This window comes from Protomyctophum bolini, assembly GCF_963924005.1.
Source record: "Protomyctophum bolini genome assembly, chromosome: 7".
NCBI classification, from domain to species: domain Eukaryota; kingdom Metazoa; phylum Chordata; class Actinopteri; order Myctophiformes; family Myctophidae; genus Protomyctophum; species Protomyctophum bolini.
The window spans coordinates 43,677,972-43,694,003 of NC_137868.1; the positions used below are offsets into that span (position 1 = coordinate 43,677,972).

Genomic DNA, 16,032 nt, shown 5'->3' on the forward strand with positions numbered 1-16,032 from the left:
CAGCAGAGATGATCTGGAACCGCCTGGAGTCAGAGTGCTCCTCTGTTTGGAAAGGGACGAGAACGACTGCCGCTACACCTACACCATCACACCCTCTGGAGAGCAGGCCTGGGTTACCAAGGCCAAGGAATGCCCCGCAGTTTAGAAAGTTTATAAAATGGCCTGTACAGCATTGCCACCATCGACATCCTATATACGGCAACTATTTTCTAGGTTTCCTTTTGCTTCAAGTCGTCAAACCACGACACCACGTGAATCCCATTGAAAAATGCATTGCGAAAAAGCCGTGCGACACACAAGAAGAGACAGGAGACACATGAGGAGACAGCTGTCTCTCAGGTGTGAACGAACTCCTGATGCTGTTATGGTGTTCTGTAGTATTGTTTCTCCAGTGCTGTGTGTATTCTACGTTTCCCGAGCTTTGGGTGAATAAAATGCCTCTGCATTCGACCTCTACCTGCCTTTGACCAGTCTGTTCTGCATTTTGGGTCCTATACATCCGAGTCGCATCGTGACAGATAGTGAGATACAGACTTTAGTACATGCTAAATCATGAAGTTTAAAGCAATGTTTAATATTATGAGCCCAATTCTAAACTGTGAACTTCATGTAGAAAATATTTGAATGGATGTTGGCTACATACTGTGGCTAACTTTGATCGGTAAATATTTGAGGGAAGAGCTCAGATCAATGAAAAGCTGAAGTCACGACATTGAGGACATAGAATCCACATTTCAAACAAGCCAAAACCAGCTTTTGTTTACCAAAACAAGAGCTGTATATCGAAGAACACTTTTGACCAATATGAAGTCTCCAATCTTTAAAGCAAATGAGATGTTTGGGGCTTTGTTGCCATGATGGAATTACAAATATTGGTGAGATACCTTCAATAGTGTCCTGGATATTGTCAAAACACATTTCTGTAGATTACTCGTACACATTTTATCCATACATCACACAATTCGGTATACACTATCTCCATAGTCATGTGATCAACACAGATCTGCACAATTTCCCATCTTCCATCCTGATTGGCTAAGATTGGCTTCCAAAGCCCACATGATTGGTCCGTTTCGAACAAAATGCCACAAATCACAAACGCAGTGTCCAATTTCCATGAAATTATACACGCACATTTCCACTAGGCCGAGGACGACATGCCACTATTTGTTCCCCAAATCAGCCTCACGGTGGCGCTATAACAGGCCAATTCCTGTTTTTACCTATAACTGCATCGACAACTTATGTATGTGCACTCCCTAGAGGCCAAGAAAAAACATTTTCCCTGCATCCCTCCACATCTGCCGGTTATAGCGCCACCATGAGGCCGATTTCTGCAAAACACATTGTTTATGTTAGTCGCACAGATTTCATCCAAATCTCACGATAATCGGTACACATGATCTCTGTAGTCATGTGATCAAGACGAGCCTGTTTGATTTCTCAGATTCTACACTGATTAGCTAAGATTGCCTTCCAAAGTTTTCAGGAGTAGCCCGTTTTGTACGAAATGCTGCACATGTCCTGCTCATCCAGAGTTCTATCCTCAGAGATGCTATGAGTGATCTGGCTCTGCATTAACTCAACAAAATGAAGAGACTTGTTGCAAGAAACAAACAAACAAAAAAACATGTTTTAACATTACTCCTAAACATTTTGCCAAACATCACACACACTCCTATCCTCCTGGTGGAGACCTGAGCCCAGAAGGGCACCTTTTCTAGTTTATTGTGATTTCATGATCTGCCTCGATGGGAAAGCACTTTGGGTCAAGTCCTCTTGTTTATAATATGTTCTATTTGAAAAAGATGACTTACGGTAACTGTGTATTCAGGCTTACTGCCTGAATACACAGTTACCGTAAGTCATCTTTTTCAAAGGGTTTAAAGTGGACCACATGGATAACTTTGATGAGTAAATATTTCAACTGGTGCAGACACACGGCTGACGGCTGTACATCTTCTGTTCAGTTCAGAGTTTGGACAGGACTTTAGCAACAGAAACAGAAGACCACAGACCTCAACTGGACAGGACATTAGCAACAGAAACAGAAGACCACAGACCTCAACTGGACAGGACATTAGCAACAGAAACAGAAGACCACAGACCTCCTCTGGACAGGACTTTAGCAACAGAAACAGAAGACCACAGACCTCAACTGGACAGGACATTAGCAACAGAAACAGAAGACCACAGGCCTCCTCTGGACAGGACTTTAGCAACAGAAACAGAAGACCACAGACCTCCTCTGGACAGGACTTTAGCAACAGAAACAGAAGACCACAGGCCTCAACTGGACAGGACTTTAGCAACAGAAACAGAAGACCACAGACCTCCTCTGGTATGTACACAACAGACTTGATTTTAGTTGTGTTTCATTACTGAAGCATTGTATCTCGCTTCACATTAGCATTTGTTATTCTTGTGAAGAGAGATACAAAAAAATACTTAAATGTTTAGTTCATTGTTTTCATATTTGTATCAAAGTGGTGGTTTATATTGCACCACTTTACGCTGATCTATTGCTATCGTGTTTTTGTCCATTTAAAAATAGGTGTTTACACACTGGTGCGTTTTGTTCACTGCATTTTGCGGATCCGAAAGTAGTAGGCTATCACTCATCTCAGAAATATAGCCAAGATATGACCCTTCCTAACACAACCAGATGCTGAAAAAATCATCCACGCTTTTGCCACTAGCCGCTTAGATTACTGCAACGCTCTATTCACAGGATTACCAAAAATGGCCATAAACAGACTACAACTCATACAAAACTCTGCTGCCAGATTATTAACGAAAACAAAGAAAAGAGAACACATCACACCAGTATTACACACCCTCCACTGGCTTCCAGTCTCCCATAGAATAGATTTTAAGGTACTACTTATAGTTTACAAAGCACTCAACAGCCAAGGCCCCGCATACATAACAGATTTCTTACCATCATACACTCCATCTAGAACACTAAGATCCTCAACAGCAGGTTTACTAACCACAAAAGAAAACAAATAAACCACAAAAGAAAATAGGAGAGGCAGCATTCTCGTTTTATGCACCAAAGTTATGGAATACAATTCCTCAGGAAATCAGAGAGGCCAACTCCACCAACATATTCAAACACAAACTAAAAACACACCTCTTCAGATTAGCCTTCTCCACCCTGCCGTAGCACTTCATTGAGGCTTCCCATTATGTATTTTATTATTATTCTATATATATTTTGCTCTTAACAAATATCTTAAATGCTGGACCTTCTCATGCCTGTTTTTATCTCAATGTTTGATTTCATGCACATTCACTGTCTTGTCTTGTCTTGTATTGTGTTTGATTTAACCTATATGACCTATCTGTAAAGCACCTGATGTATATTCTGCCTGAGAAGCACTTTGAACTGCAATCCTGTATGAAAGGTGCTATATAAAAAAAGCGTATTATTATTATTATTATTAGCTGTCAGGTAGTGTGCAAAGAAACATTTGTACCAGCGTGCAAACTCCTTTTTTGTAATTTAAAGGGGAATACCACTCATTTTAAATTAATTAATATACTGTACCTTAGAGGTGTTGTGTGGAAATAATAAAGAAAAAGTCCCCCAGTGTTTCCTGGAACTGGAGGTCTGAAATAATGATTAACATGGTGGATCACATCTTGATGATGTCATCAAGATGTGATTCACCATGTTAATGATTATTTTTTTATCACAATCATTGCTAAATCTAATCACACAAAACCAAAAAACTAGGAAGTAGGAAATGGGCCAAACATGAATGCATTTATAATAATTATCTTTTTTCATCACTATGGAGCAGGCAAACTGTATAGTGAAAATGAATGTGTAATTGCAGGATGACTACTATGAAGCTGCTGTCGCTCTGTCTACTGCTGGGTTCGTTCCACTCCGCCTGTGGTAAAAAGGACACATGCCACGGCAGCGACATCTCGTCCTGCACAGAGTGCATCCAGCAAGGACCACCGTGTGCTTGGTGCACCGGCCCTGGCCCTAAAAACATGATCCGTTGCCATACACCAGACAGGCTGCTAGAGACTGGCTGTGCTGAAGCACACATCTACCGCCCTCAGAGCAGTTCCTGGGTGGTCAGAAATCCCCCGTGGTAAAGCAGACTGACTTCAAGTATTAATATACTACTAGTATAAGTCTCTAGGGCTATCTCAGTAGGTAACATACACTGCATATAGTATACCATTGCTTTCGATGAGGAATCTCAATAATTAAAAGAGCTAAATCAAGAGGAATTTAACTTTTTAACTTGAGCCAGAACTTGGGAAGCCACATTGTAACATTTCAAACAGTAGCCTATTAAATGCATTTATCTCAGATTATTTTACCAGATTGCGTTTTTTTATCAAAACAAGCTTTATTCACAGCCCACAACTAAAGCGACGCTACAAAATCTATGTTTTGGGTGCATTAAAAATAAAATAAACATTGAGCGGACCATTACATTAGCCGTTCGTTGGTTACTTCCGGTTCGCGGCCCAGGGATATTTCGCCTTCAAAATAAGCATATGCGCTGAAAAGACAGCGGCGACATAATTAACATGATCTGTTTGTTAGATTTCAACATTGGAAGGTCTTTTAACTTGTTCAACCCTCAACTCAACATGATCTCATCAGGTATGCACAGTCCGACCTTCCTTACTGCAGACCTTTCTTACTGCAGCCCCAGGAGGTAAACATCACTCTGATGCCTGGAGCGCCCGAGTCCTTCAATCTAAAGGTCTTCTGGCCTTATAAAGATCAGCCGACAATCTCACAACTGAACATGGACTTCAGCCCCATTCCTGAAGGAGTCAACATCACGTACACCACCCTCTCCATCCGAAAATCCCTGTTTGTAAAGGTCAGAACTTAGAACAGGCCAGGCCAGGGCAGTGGTGTTGTGGGGGTATAGGGGTCAGCGTAGTAAATGCTTAATAGACCTCTCACAATTATTACATAATCGTCTGATCATAATTATTTGGAGGGAGAGCGAGTGCATTTTCCGGCAGCGGCATTAGCCGCAGAGTATCTGCGGCAGGTGGCATCAGTCCCCCCAAACCCTAACCGCAAGCATGACGCAACGCATGTCGGGCCAACGCACTGCCGCGGGAAGCGAGCGGCAATGTAGTGCACCTTCCCTGGCAGATGCCCGCCCCTCTCCCCCACCGGCAGCGCTGCGGCTGTTACCGGCAGTTGCGGTGTGCGGAGTGGCAAAATAAATGGTTATGGCAAAACTTAAATTAAATAATAATCACTATTATCCTATTAATTATAATCACTATTATCCGTAAAACATTTATTCAGCTATTTTGTCTTCACTATTCGGTGATATATTTTCTGCCTATTTGGGCCGAAAGTGAATAGGCCGAAAATGCATTGTTAGCCATTTTCTGCCGAATATTTTCTGCGGCCGAATATTCAGTGCATCACTAAAAAATATATATTTTGTACATTTATGTTATTTGTCATATCTGCCAAAATGCCAAACAGAAATACAAATTGTAAAGTTTCAATGTACAAAAAAACAAAAAACACAATTAAATTGTTAATCGCAATTGCTTGTTTACTATGAGACCTAGCAGAACATTTCTGTCTGTCTGTGTGTGTGTGTCACGCTGTAACACCACCCACCCACCACCAGATGGCGCAGCTGTATCACATACAAAAACACGCACGCACGCAAAAGAAAATCTAAAAATTAAAAATATATATAAAAAAGAGAACAAAAAAAAAGAAAAAGAAAAGAAATGCTCTGTGTGTGTGTATGTGTGTGTCAGACTGCCACAACAGCTGCGTTCGCTTCCCGCGTTCACACGTCTTACTTGTGTGACCACTTAATCACAACTTAAATGTGCAACCGTGACAGCCCTAAATGCTAATTGCTGCAGGTGAACATGGAGCTGACCCGGTGTTCCGGTGAGAAGAACCAGAACAGCACGATCACGGTCCACATGACACCCAGAAACGCCTCGCTGACTCTGGATATACACCTGGCACTGCAATGTCAGTATAGGACTGTAATGTATACACATATGTTGATCTTATTAGAACTAGGTTCTAATTAGCCCCATATGTGCCCTCTCCCTACGCTCATTCTGTAGCTCCGAGATGAGGTCACACACTGGGCCCCTCCCACCGCGTTTCAGAAACGGCGCAAGTTTCCGCAAGAAACGTTTCTTATCCTTACCACACCATTAATCCAAAACGTGTAGGGCTCATGTAGGTTTACACTAATTCAAATTTAGGAGCGGCCCAGAAAATCCAACTGGCCATTTGAACTGAGCCTTTACGTCCCGTCTTTTGTCAGTCGCTTCCATGTTTATCAAGGAAGTTGAAAAGCTTTAGCGCCTCCCCGGCGCCTCCCCTGGTCGAAAATGTCCAACTGACTTCAGTTCACTCGACATGCACGCGCACACGCACACTTCCTTGATAAACATGGAAGCGACTGACAAAAGACGGGACGTAAAGGGTCAGTTCAAATGGCCAGTTGGATTTTCTGGGCCGCTCCTAAGTTTGAATTAGTGTAAACCTACATGAGCCCTACACGTTTTGGATTAATGGTGTGGTAAAGGATAAGAAACGTTTCTTGCGGAAACTTGCGCCGTTTCTGAAACGCGGTGGGAGGGGCCCAGTGTGTGACCTCATCTCGGAGCTACGGAATGAGCGTAGGGAGAGGGCACATATGGGGCTAGGTCCTAATGAGATCAAAGAGGAACTGATCGATGGATTTTTAAGTTCCTTAAAAAAAAACCTGGAATTTCAATGCTGGAAGGGTGTCTGCTCATTGATGAACCTCACAATTAATTGCTGTTGGAGGAACCATGGGCCATTATAACTAACATTGAACAATGTGCCTTTTTGGGGGGGGGGGGGGGGGGGGGGGGGGACTAAAATAATGCACCCGAAGGAACCAAAATGGAGGAGAAATTTTAAGCGACCATGGGAGGAACCAAATTGGGAATGGGACATTTTTTGAATATTAACTTTCAGTTGCGTTGCCTTCAAACTATTGTTACTTTAATCATTTCTTGTGCTATTGTTCTTCCGATGCAAATCGCAGGTTCATGCGAGTGCGCGAGCGAGCGTGCGAAGAACAGTCCCGCGTGTAACGGACACGGGGCTCTGGTGTGCGGGGGTTGCGAATGCGACTGGCCGTATCGCGGACGTCACTGCGAGACGGACCCAGACGTCGACGAGCACTTTTCCCGGAGCGAAGAGGACGGATGTCGACCCGGCCCAGACGGCGCCCTGTGCAGCGGGAGGGGCGCCTGTGTGAACGGAACCTGTGAATGTACCAGACGAGAAAACCCACAGGAGCGGTACGCTGGACGGTACTGCGAGTGCAGCAACTTTGACTGTCCTCGCGCCAACAACAGGTATGCAAAGTCGCAAAGGTGTTATTGCCGAAAAGCCTGGGTTCATGGCAACCTCTGACAACAACATTAACAGAAGAAGAATGAGGCTTGTACCTTGCGCACTGCCGGGCTCCAGTTTTTGCTTTATTGCACCGCATGGTTCTAGTATGACTATAACTGTTCCACGTTTCTATGTTTCCTTCAGCAGTTTTCTTCCTGTCTACAGTCTGTTCATCTTGGGCTCACCAGAGTCACCACCTGCCCTTTTGGTAATAGAGCAGCGAAGTGTGACGTAATACCTCATGGGTCACTATCATCAAAGGAAGGTGTATTATCACCTTTGTTTTCTCCTATTGCCTGAATAATTACCGGTATAAGCTGCTTTTTGACTGACCAACTACAGTGTTGATTTTGACAGGGAATTTTGATTTAGTTTTAGTCATATTTTTGTCAGCTGAATTTTCTAGTTCTAGTCGACAAAATACCATAGGATTTTAGTTGACTAAATCTACAGTTGATTTTGTCAACTAAAATGTATTTTGGCAGGCCTTGATGGCATCGTAATGTCTGATTTACAATTGGTTGCGCTCTGAAAAAAGCCGATCTACAAGCTACAAGATCACCCGAGCACAACCAAACATAAAATGAGTTCCACTATCCATCCATCCATCCCCCAACTACTTATGCGTAGTCAGGTCGCGGGGGCAACAGCTCCACCAGAGAGCTCCAGAGCAACATTATTGACTTCCTACTGGAGGATCCAGAGACATTCCAAGGCCAGTGAGTTGATGTAATCACTCCATCTGCGCCTTGGTTTGCCCCGGGGTCTCCTCCCAGTGGGATGTGCATCGAGGACCTCCCTAGTAGGGAGACGCCCGAGAGGCATCCTAACCAGATGCCCGCACCACCTAAGCTGTTCTGTGAACCGTTCCGTTTACAGACATTAACACATTTAATGTAACTGCCTAATTATTATCTTTGCCTAGGTTATGCGCGGGCCACGGCCGCTGCGAGTGTGGGAGGTGCTTGTGCGATGAGAACTACACCGGTTCGGATTGTTCGTGCAACCTGGACCAGACTGGCTGTATGGCCTCCAACGGGCAGGTGTGCAATGGCAGAGGTCGTTGCGATTGTGGTCAGTGTAGATGCCACTGCAGTAAGTTCCAAGGACCGACCTGCGAGATCTGTTCTACCTGTCCGGGACTGTGTGAGCAGCACAGACAGTGTGTGGAGTGTCGGGCATACGGAACAGGGAGCAAGAAAAGCAGGTGACTGCTGGACGGTGCACATCATAAAATACATACATGACTTAACCGCAGTCCATGGACTTAAACACATTGCCTACCAAAGGCGGTGATTTAGTCCTTGTTTCTCTTAACCCTGTATTATACTTTGTTGAACAATGGTGGCGTACTTGTACTTGTCCCATCTTATGCATGAGTTAAATTGCATTTCATCTATATGCATGCCCTCTACTCTCATTGTCTCTCTTCACTCTCTTGTCCATATGTTGAAAACGGAAATCAAATTGGAATTTCATGCTCTTTTAACCGATTCTCCCGTCCTCCTCAATCAGCTGTGAGGATTGCAGCTACCTCAGCCTGACAAAGGTGGACACAAGATTTGATCTGAAACCGCCTGGAGTCAGAGTGCTCGAATGTAGGGAAAGGGACGAGAACGACTGCTGGTTCCGCTACGAAGTCACACCCTCTGGAGAGCAGGCCTGGGTGACCAAGGACAAGGAATGCCCCGCAAAACCATTCATCTGGGGCAAATAATTACACCACTTGACTCTTAAAGACTTTAGACAACGAGAGATAGTGCAGGAAATCTATGGAAAATACAGGATCAACCTCAAACTAATTGCAAAAAAAAACTAACTGATTACTAGCTGATTCAATATATCCTGAATACCAGAAAAAGAGTTCCCTGGAATTGTCTGAGGGTAAAGTTTAGAAAATGGCCTGTACAGTATGGCCACCATAGACATCCTATATACGGCAACTATTTCTAGGTTTCCTTTTGCTTCAAGTAGCATGTGACATGTCAAACTATAGCTGAATCCATTCCAAGCATTAGTTTTGCATAAAAACACTCACTGGGATAAATTTGGCCCAGTTTGAGGTCAAATTACCTTATTACTGGACTAAGAGCTTATTTCACGCAATGAATTCACGTTAATGTAAACTGCTGTTTTAACTTGACACACACATCACACACACACACACACACGTCCTGTGTCGCAAGCTCGCAATTTTCTTCACATGGTTTGACGAGACAAGCTTGCCCCCCCCCCCCCCCAAATGGAACAAGGTTGTCTCGTCAAACCACGTGAATCCCATTGAAAAATGCATTGCGAAAAAGCCGTGCGACACACAAGAAGAGACAGGAGACACATGAGGAGACTGCTGTCTCTCAGGTGTGAACGAACTGCTGATGCTGTTATGGTGTTCTGTAGTATTGTTTCTCCAGTGCTGTGTGTATTCTACGTTTCCCGAGCTTTGGGTGAATAAAATGCCTCTGCATTCGACCTCTACCTGCCTTTGACCGGTCTGTTCTGCATTTTGGGTCCTATACATCCGAGTCGCATCGTGACAGACAGACAGAGAGACAGAGAGACACAGAGAGAGAGAGGACGTGTACCTCCATCCGTATGATGATGCAGTTGTTCCTGGTAGTGAGACTGGTGCTGTGTTGGAAGCGAAGGTCTCTGGCCTGAAGACTTAGCTCCTGGCACAGCTCTGTTTTCTTCTTTTCTACAAGAGGTCACACCACACAGTATAAGCAACATATCACACCAAAGAAGGGACACAAACAAGCTACTGTAGTGCAGTGGTTTTCAAACCCCTTTTCATATCAAGGCCGATTATTTTTTGAGCCCCGGGCCACCATTTGATGAGATGTAGCCTCGGTGACCCAAAAATGAATAATTGTGTTATCGTTAGATTGTATCCACAATTCCATTTTTGCATGTGAATTTTTTTTTTGCAATAAAAAAATAAATTCTTCAGCAATCAGTCCAATGAAACACTTACCAAATGATGTCACGTTCCCTTCTTTGTCAAACTTCATCTGTAAAACGAGAAAAACAATAAAGTGATGCTGGTGACAGTTCTGCTGTCCCACAATATGACATATACAATTTACATTAGTCAATATTTCGTTGCTGTCAAATGGAACCCTGGGCGGCAGTGGCAACATCTGTATGGGAACTGTGAGTGTCCCACTTCCCAGTTCGATCCCGGGCTCCTCCAGAGTTAATGTCGAAGGTGCTATATAAATGCACCATTTACCATTTAACAATTTATGTCCAAAACATTTCAGGAAGCGAATAAAAAGGTGTGTGGATAGATGTGTTCCAATGTAGTTAATAGTCACAAGCTCTTGTTAATGCTTTTCATTGGTTAAATAAATAGTCATTATAAAACCCAAAGTCACTTTTACTTTCAAATTGTTTCGAAAGTAGCGGAATCTACAAGCTTGCAAGCTACTTTTGTGCAACGTGAAGAAGTAGGGTTTAATAATAATAATAATAAAACATATATATATATTACAATACAAAGATACGAAGTTTCTGCCCGACAGCAACAATTTGTTTAATCTTAAAGATTGCACTTGAGAGAGGAAATGTGATTTGCTGCTGTCTGAACATTTCACACCAGCAGCGATATTTCAACGCCACATTCTGAGAAAGTGACGGCCGTTCAATGCATTGTTTACAGAGGTGGCGAAGCCAGTACAAAGTGAAACTTCAAAGTTGAGAAAAGTACAACTTTGATGCTGCCACCACTGTTGGAGTTCTGAAATTCTGCACAAATTCTGGGCCGATCCTCGGGTTCTGTAAAAAAGGGAAAAATATCTACTACCCCCTAAAAATAAATTTCAAATGCCCCTATAGCAATACTCTTCATAACTTTACGTTATCTCGTTTGTCGCCAAAGGTCCAATCTGCTCAGCTCAAAGCTTGTTGGATGAGTGACTTTGAGGACAATAAATTGCATAAGGCCCAGTTAGGGCTGGGCTAGTTTTCAAGGCCGTTGAGAACTTTAACCACTCTGGTTGTTTTAAGCTGCCTTGGACCCTCTTTTCTCCACCTCCTTCATTGAATTTGACTCATTCAAGGTATAGAACTTTTAAAGAACTTGTGTGCCGTATTATTTGAAACCCTCTCCACCTCTCCTGTCTGCAGTTTTTCTACATAAAGGACCCACGAAGCGCTTTTTTCTAACCACTCTGTGTTTGTGAGACTGACACTGAGCGCACTCTATCCCCAGATACTTTTTGACAAGGTGGACTTTGGTTCCTTACCACGACAAACGCAGGAGCCACGCTGGAGGGGGAGGTCTCTGTCACTTGCTGGCGGATGAAGGCCTCTGTAAAAAAAAAAAGGGGAAAAAAAGAGGTGGACAACCTATTTATGTCAAGTGAAAGCCCACTACAACGCAGTGTTAACATGTTTACACACACACACACACACACACACACACACACACACACACACACACAACCTTACATTTTTTGTAATGGGAAATATGAAATTGTACATTTACATCATTGTCTAATTGCCAATTAAGTACCGGATGCCACGGACGTCTTCCCTTGGGAATTCAAAATTTGAAAATTTCTCTAATCTGGTGTACAGGTGATGACATGCACATTACATGCATAATATAATTACAAATTATTTATTTATTTATAATGGGAGAATTGGCACTCAAAGCCTAAACTGGTGACCACATTGTTTATCCTGATGTCTGGGGTCTAACTGGGTGTGGTTTTAACTGAGTAATAGGCCTGTCTTGACTTATTATTAATCAACCATTTGTTTATCCTGATGTCTGGGGTCTAACTGGGTGTGGTTTTAACTGAGTAATAGGCCGGTCTTGACTTATTATTAATCAACCATTTTGCACGTCAATAGGCATTTGTTATGACCAGGGTGTTGGCGGGACTGTACTGCCTCTCCAGCTGAGTAGTTTCACCCACTCAACTATTTTAGAATTCGACCTTTTGTTGTCATTCTAATTAGACTGTCCCATTGTCTGGTGTGGAGGCTAACTGGTCATGTGACAGACTGTTACTCCTCCTCCTAAAACTGGCACAAATGTATATTGATCTGGAGTTCAATCATCGGACATGCTGGAAGGTGGTTGTGCTCGCCTCAGACTCTAGAGATCTCTATTAAATTGAAGTGAATGCCTCATATCATCTTGTCCTGTCACCTTATATTTTTTGCCTGTTGCTAGCTCAGGCAGTTGCCATAAAATGTACATTATGTCATGAATGCATTGAAGGCAAATACAGGTATCACAATAACTTCAAAATCCATCCATCTGTAGTACTGCACAACAGTATGAGAACAGACCAGAACATATCCACCAACAACAGTGTGAATTCTTCTCACCATTCCAGCTGGTTCCTCCTCCTTGCAGCAGCGTCTGTGGACTTGCTTGTTGACATCTAAACAGAGGTGTCTGACTGGTGCAGGAGCCCAACGTTGAATAGCTGCTCCTTCCAACCTCCCCAAAACAGCTGGCTGGTTTTATGTAGTAGCCGAACGCGTAGAAGGGGCCAGGGGACACTTTCAGACCCCCCACACTTGATGAAATGTATGTGGTGTTGGTACTTGCATGGCGCTGTGAGCAGAGGTGTGTTTGTGTCCCACAACATGACAGCTGATACATTATTCTCCTGCAGTTCATCCAGCCTGCTGGCAGTGCCCTGCTCATCTTCACCATGGGCAGCAGCACCCTGGCACAACGCAGAGAGTTCACACTGCTGCTGCAGGCTGCCATGCTTGGTCTGGAGTGTACACTAGCACTACTACTACACAACAAATGTCACGAAAATGACCCCCAACAAGCTGGGAGACATAATTTGGTACGAGCTTGCAGGCTCCATATTGGCAAGCAAAGCAACTGTGTACCCAATTGTGTACCCATGTACAGTACTATAGCTAATGTTCACACAGGTCAGCGATATAGAAACGTTGTGTGTGTCAACATCACCCTTGACAGTAGATTATCCAAGATGAACTTCCTTGCAGTGCAACTTGTTGTTAGCATCAGGAAGCTAAACGTTGAAGCTGTTCTCCAGGCATATATTCCTTGTGTTGTTGTGACACCCGCTGTCAGTGTTATGTCGGCTATATGTGTCGTTACTTTGTTTACGTTGTTTTCCATCCGTGTGTGTGTGTGTGTGTGTGTGTGTGTGTGTGTGTGCGTGTCCGTGACTCCGTGTGTGTGTGTATGTCCGTGCACTACATTTTACGCCGAATTCTTTACTATTATTACTATTATTATAGTCCTACTAGAGACCCCCAGGACACACAAAATATTAAGCTTAATTTTAACAGGGTTACATTTTAGCATTTTAGTTTAGGCTTCTGTTTGGCCACTCCTATAAAACTAGGACCAGCAGGACCCCGCCAGCCGAGAGGCGTTATTTTTAAATTCATGTCAGTACAGTTCACACACAGACAATCACATTCACAAACTAGTGCATTCAGCCAGAATGTGATCTATCCTGACAAAGTGAGTTAAAAAAAAAACGAAATAAGATGAATAATATATGTAATACCTATAATCAAGCGATGCCAAAATGTACAGGTATTAAACCGTCCGTAACAACTTTACCTTGATCGTAGCCCCTCTCGGAACCCTACATAAAGCTTTTATGAAATTTGATTGTCGCTTTATAAAGTAATCAAAGTGTCAGAAACTTTACTACATTTGGGTTCTGCTTGCGGGGCTACCTTCCTCGATCCTTTGCCTTGCGCACACAGTCAAATCGGGGTTAACTAAATTCTAGCCCCTCTCGGAACCCTACATAAAGCTTTTATGAAATTTGATTGTCGCTTTATAAAGTAATCAAAGTGTCAGAAACTTTACTACATTCGGGTTCTGCTTGCGGGGCTAACTAAATTCATATGTTAGCTTTGTTGTTTTTGAGAGGAATACAGATTAATCTGTCTGTGTGTGAATCTGAATGTGTGTTTACTTTGTTGTGGTAATTACCCGGATACAGAGGCGGGCTTTAAACCTGGGATTCTGAACACAGAGCAGCACTGCAGTGAATAAATAGCAAGCTCACATCACCACATTCACCAGCCTTTCCACACAGAAAGTAAACAAGAAGTTTCACTTTCCACAGGAACTGCGGGACACGTAACGTTGACGGTGCGACGACAACAAGACAAAGGATACATTACCAATCGGAGGAGTTTTAAGAGGTAAAAACTGAATTAAAGTCGTAGAATTTACCACAGTCACACGTTCCTGTTTTTGGTAGAAGTGTATATTTGTACGTCTCTAAATGTTCTGATGAATTGAAAATGGTGGACCTTATTGTAGTGTGATGTGTCGTCCTGGTCCACAGTTAACAGTTTGTTAATCAGTTGTGCTTGACATGTACTGTAATTCTGTTAATAAATAGGGCTGACCGTTTGGAACCTCAATATCTACGCTTTAACTCATAGATATCAGAGCTAAAGTTTAAATATGCGTTTCCAGTAGTGCTTTACAAAATAAAGTAATTTAGGCGTTTATTATAATGAATGACTCAGGCAGTATGTCAATGGTATTATTTTTAAGATACCGTGGTAAACCTAAACTGGTCTATTGCCCAAGCCAAGTTATATCCCAATAGCAGCCTATAAAACGGCTGTATAGTGTTTTTAATCTCATCTATTCATTTTCCTAATATTCTTGTGTGTATTTGTTTTACCCCTCCCCACAGAAGTTAGAAGTATAACTTTTAAAATACTTTTAGAACAACAAATTTACACCTTACAAGTTTCTCACTAATCTCAGTAAGTACTGTAAATGCAATATGTAATACTTTTAAGGTTGTAGGTTTAAATGTAATCATTCAAGAAAAGAACGGCATTTTGATGTTAAAAACTTTATCCATTTTGTTCCCAGTGTTTTAGATATGGCGTCCGCCAGCATTGCCCTGTCTGAAGAGGAGTTTATGTGCTCCATCTGTCTGGATGTTTTCATGGATCCAATCACCACTCCATGTGGACACAACTTCTGCGAGGCCTGTATCAAAAATTACTGGGACCGCACTGATGTGACAGTAGTGTGTAAGTGTCCACTATGTAACAAAAACTACCACAGGAGACCAGAATTTTCTGTTAATAAAGTTCTCTCTGAGATGGCTGAACAGTTCAGGAAGTCAAAGCAGCTGAATCAAACTTCCAGCTCAAACCAAGGACCAGCTGCTAAACGACGTGAAGTCTCCTGTGACGTCTGTACCGAGACCAAAAGCAAGGCCCTGAAGTCCTGCCTGGTGTGTCAGACCTCCTACTGCGAGACTCACCTGAAGCCTCATCAGAGTCGCAAGGTGTTAAAACGGCACAAACTCATCGCCCCAGTAAAGAACCTGGAAGACTATGTGTGTACGAAACATGACAAACCTCTGGTGCTGTTCTGTAAGACTGACCGCATGTGTGTTTGTCAGTTCTGCACTGAGTCAGACCACAAGTCCCATGAAGTTGTATCACTGAAAGAGGAATGTGAAGGAAAGAAGGCTGAGCTGGGAAAGACAGCGGCCGAAGTTCAGCAGATGATCCAGGAGAGACGAGAGAAGATTCGGGAGGTAGAGCTCAGCAAGAAAGTTGCAGACAGAGAGATAGCAGACACATGTGTGCAGGTCTTCAATACTCTGATCAGC

The 16,032-nt window shown here is 43.0% G+C and overlaps 1 protein-coding gene across 2 annotated transcripts in view; it reads right to left on the minus strand.

Annotated features, from left to right (window-relative positions):
* The window catches only part of mrs2 (magnesium transporter MRS2), a 51,034-nt gene that overhangs the window by 27,654 nt on the left and 7,348 nt on the right, over positions 1–16,032 (minus strand). Inside the window, exons 2-5 of one of the 2 annotated variants that reach the window (XM_080768019.1) lie at positions 12,761–13,107; positions 11,665–11,729; positions 10,392–10,428; positions 10,000–10,112 (exon numbers count right to left, since the gene is read on the minus strand). In XM_080768019.1, coding sequence (XP_080624145.1) covers positions 10,000–10,112; positions 10,392–10,428; positions 11,665–11,729; positions 12,761–13,094 — 549 coding nt within the window. In that variant the 5' untranslated portion in view covers positions 13,095–13,107. Of the gene's footprint in view, positions 1–9,999; positions 10,113–10,391; positions 10,429–11,664; positions 11,730–12,760; positions 13,549–16,032 lie in introns of those variants that run through there. The other variant, XM_080768018.1, reaches the window with a different exon arrangement.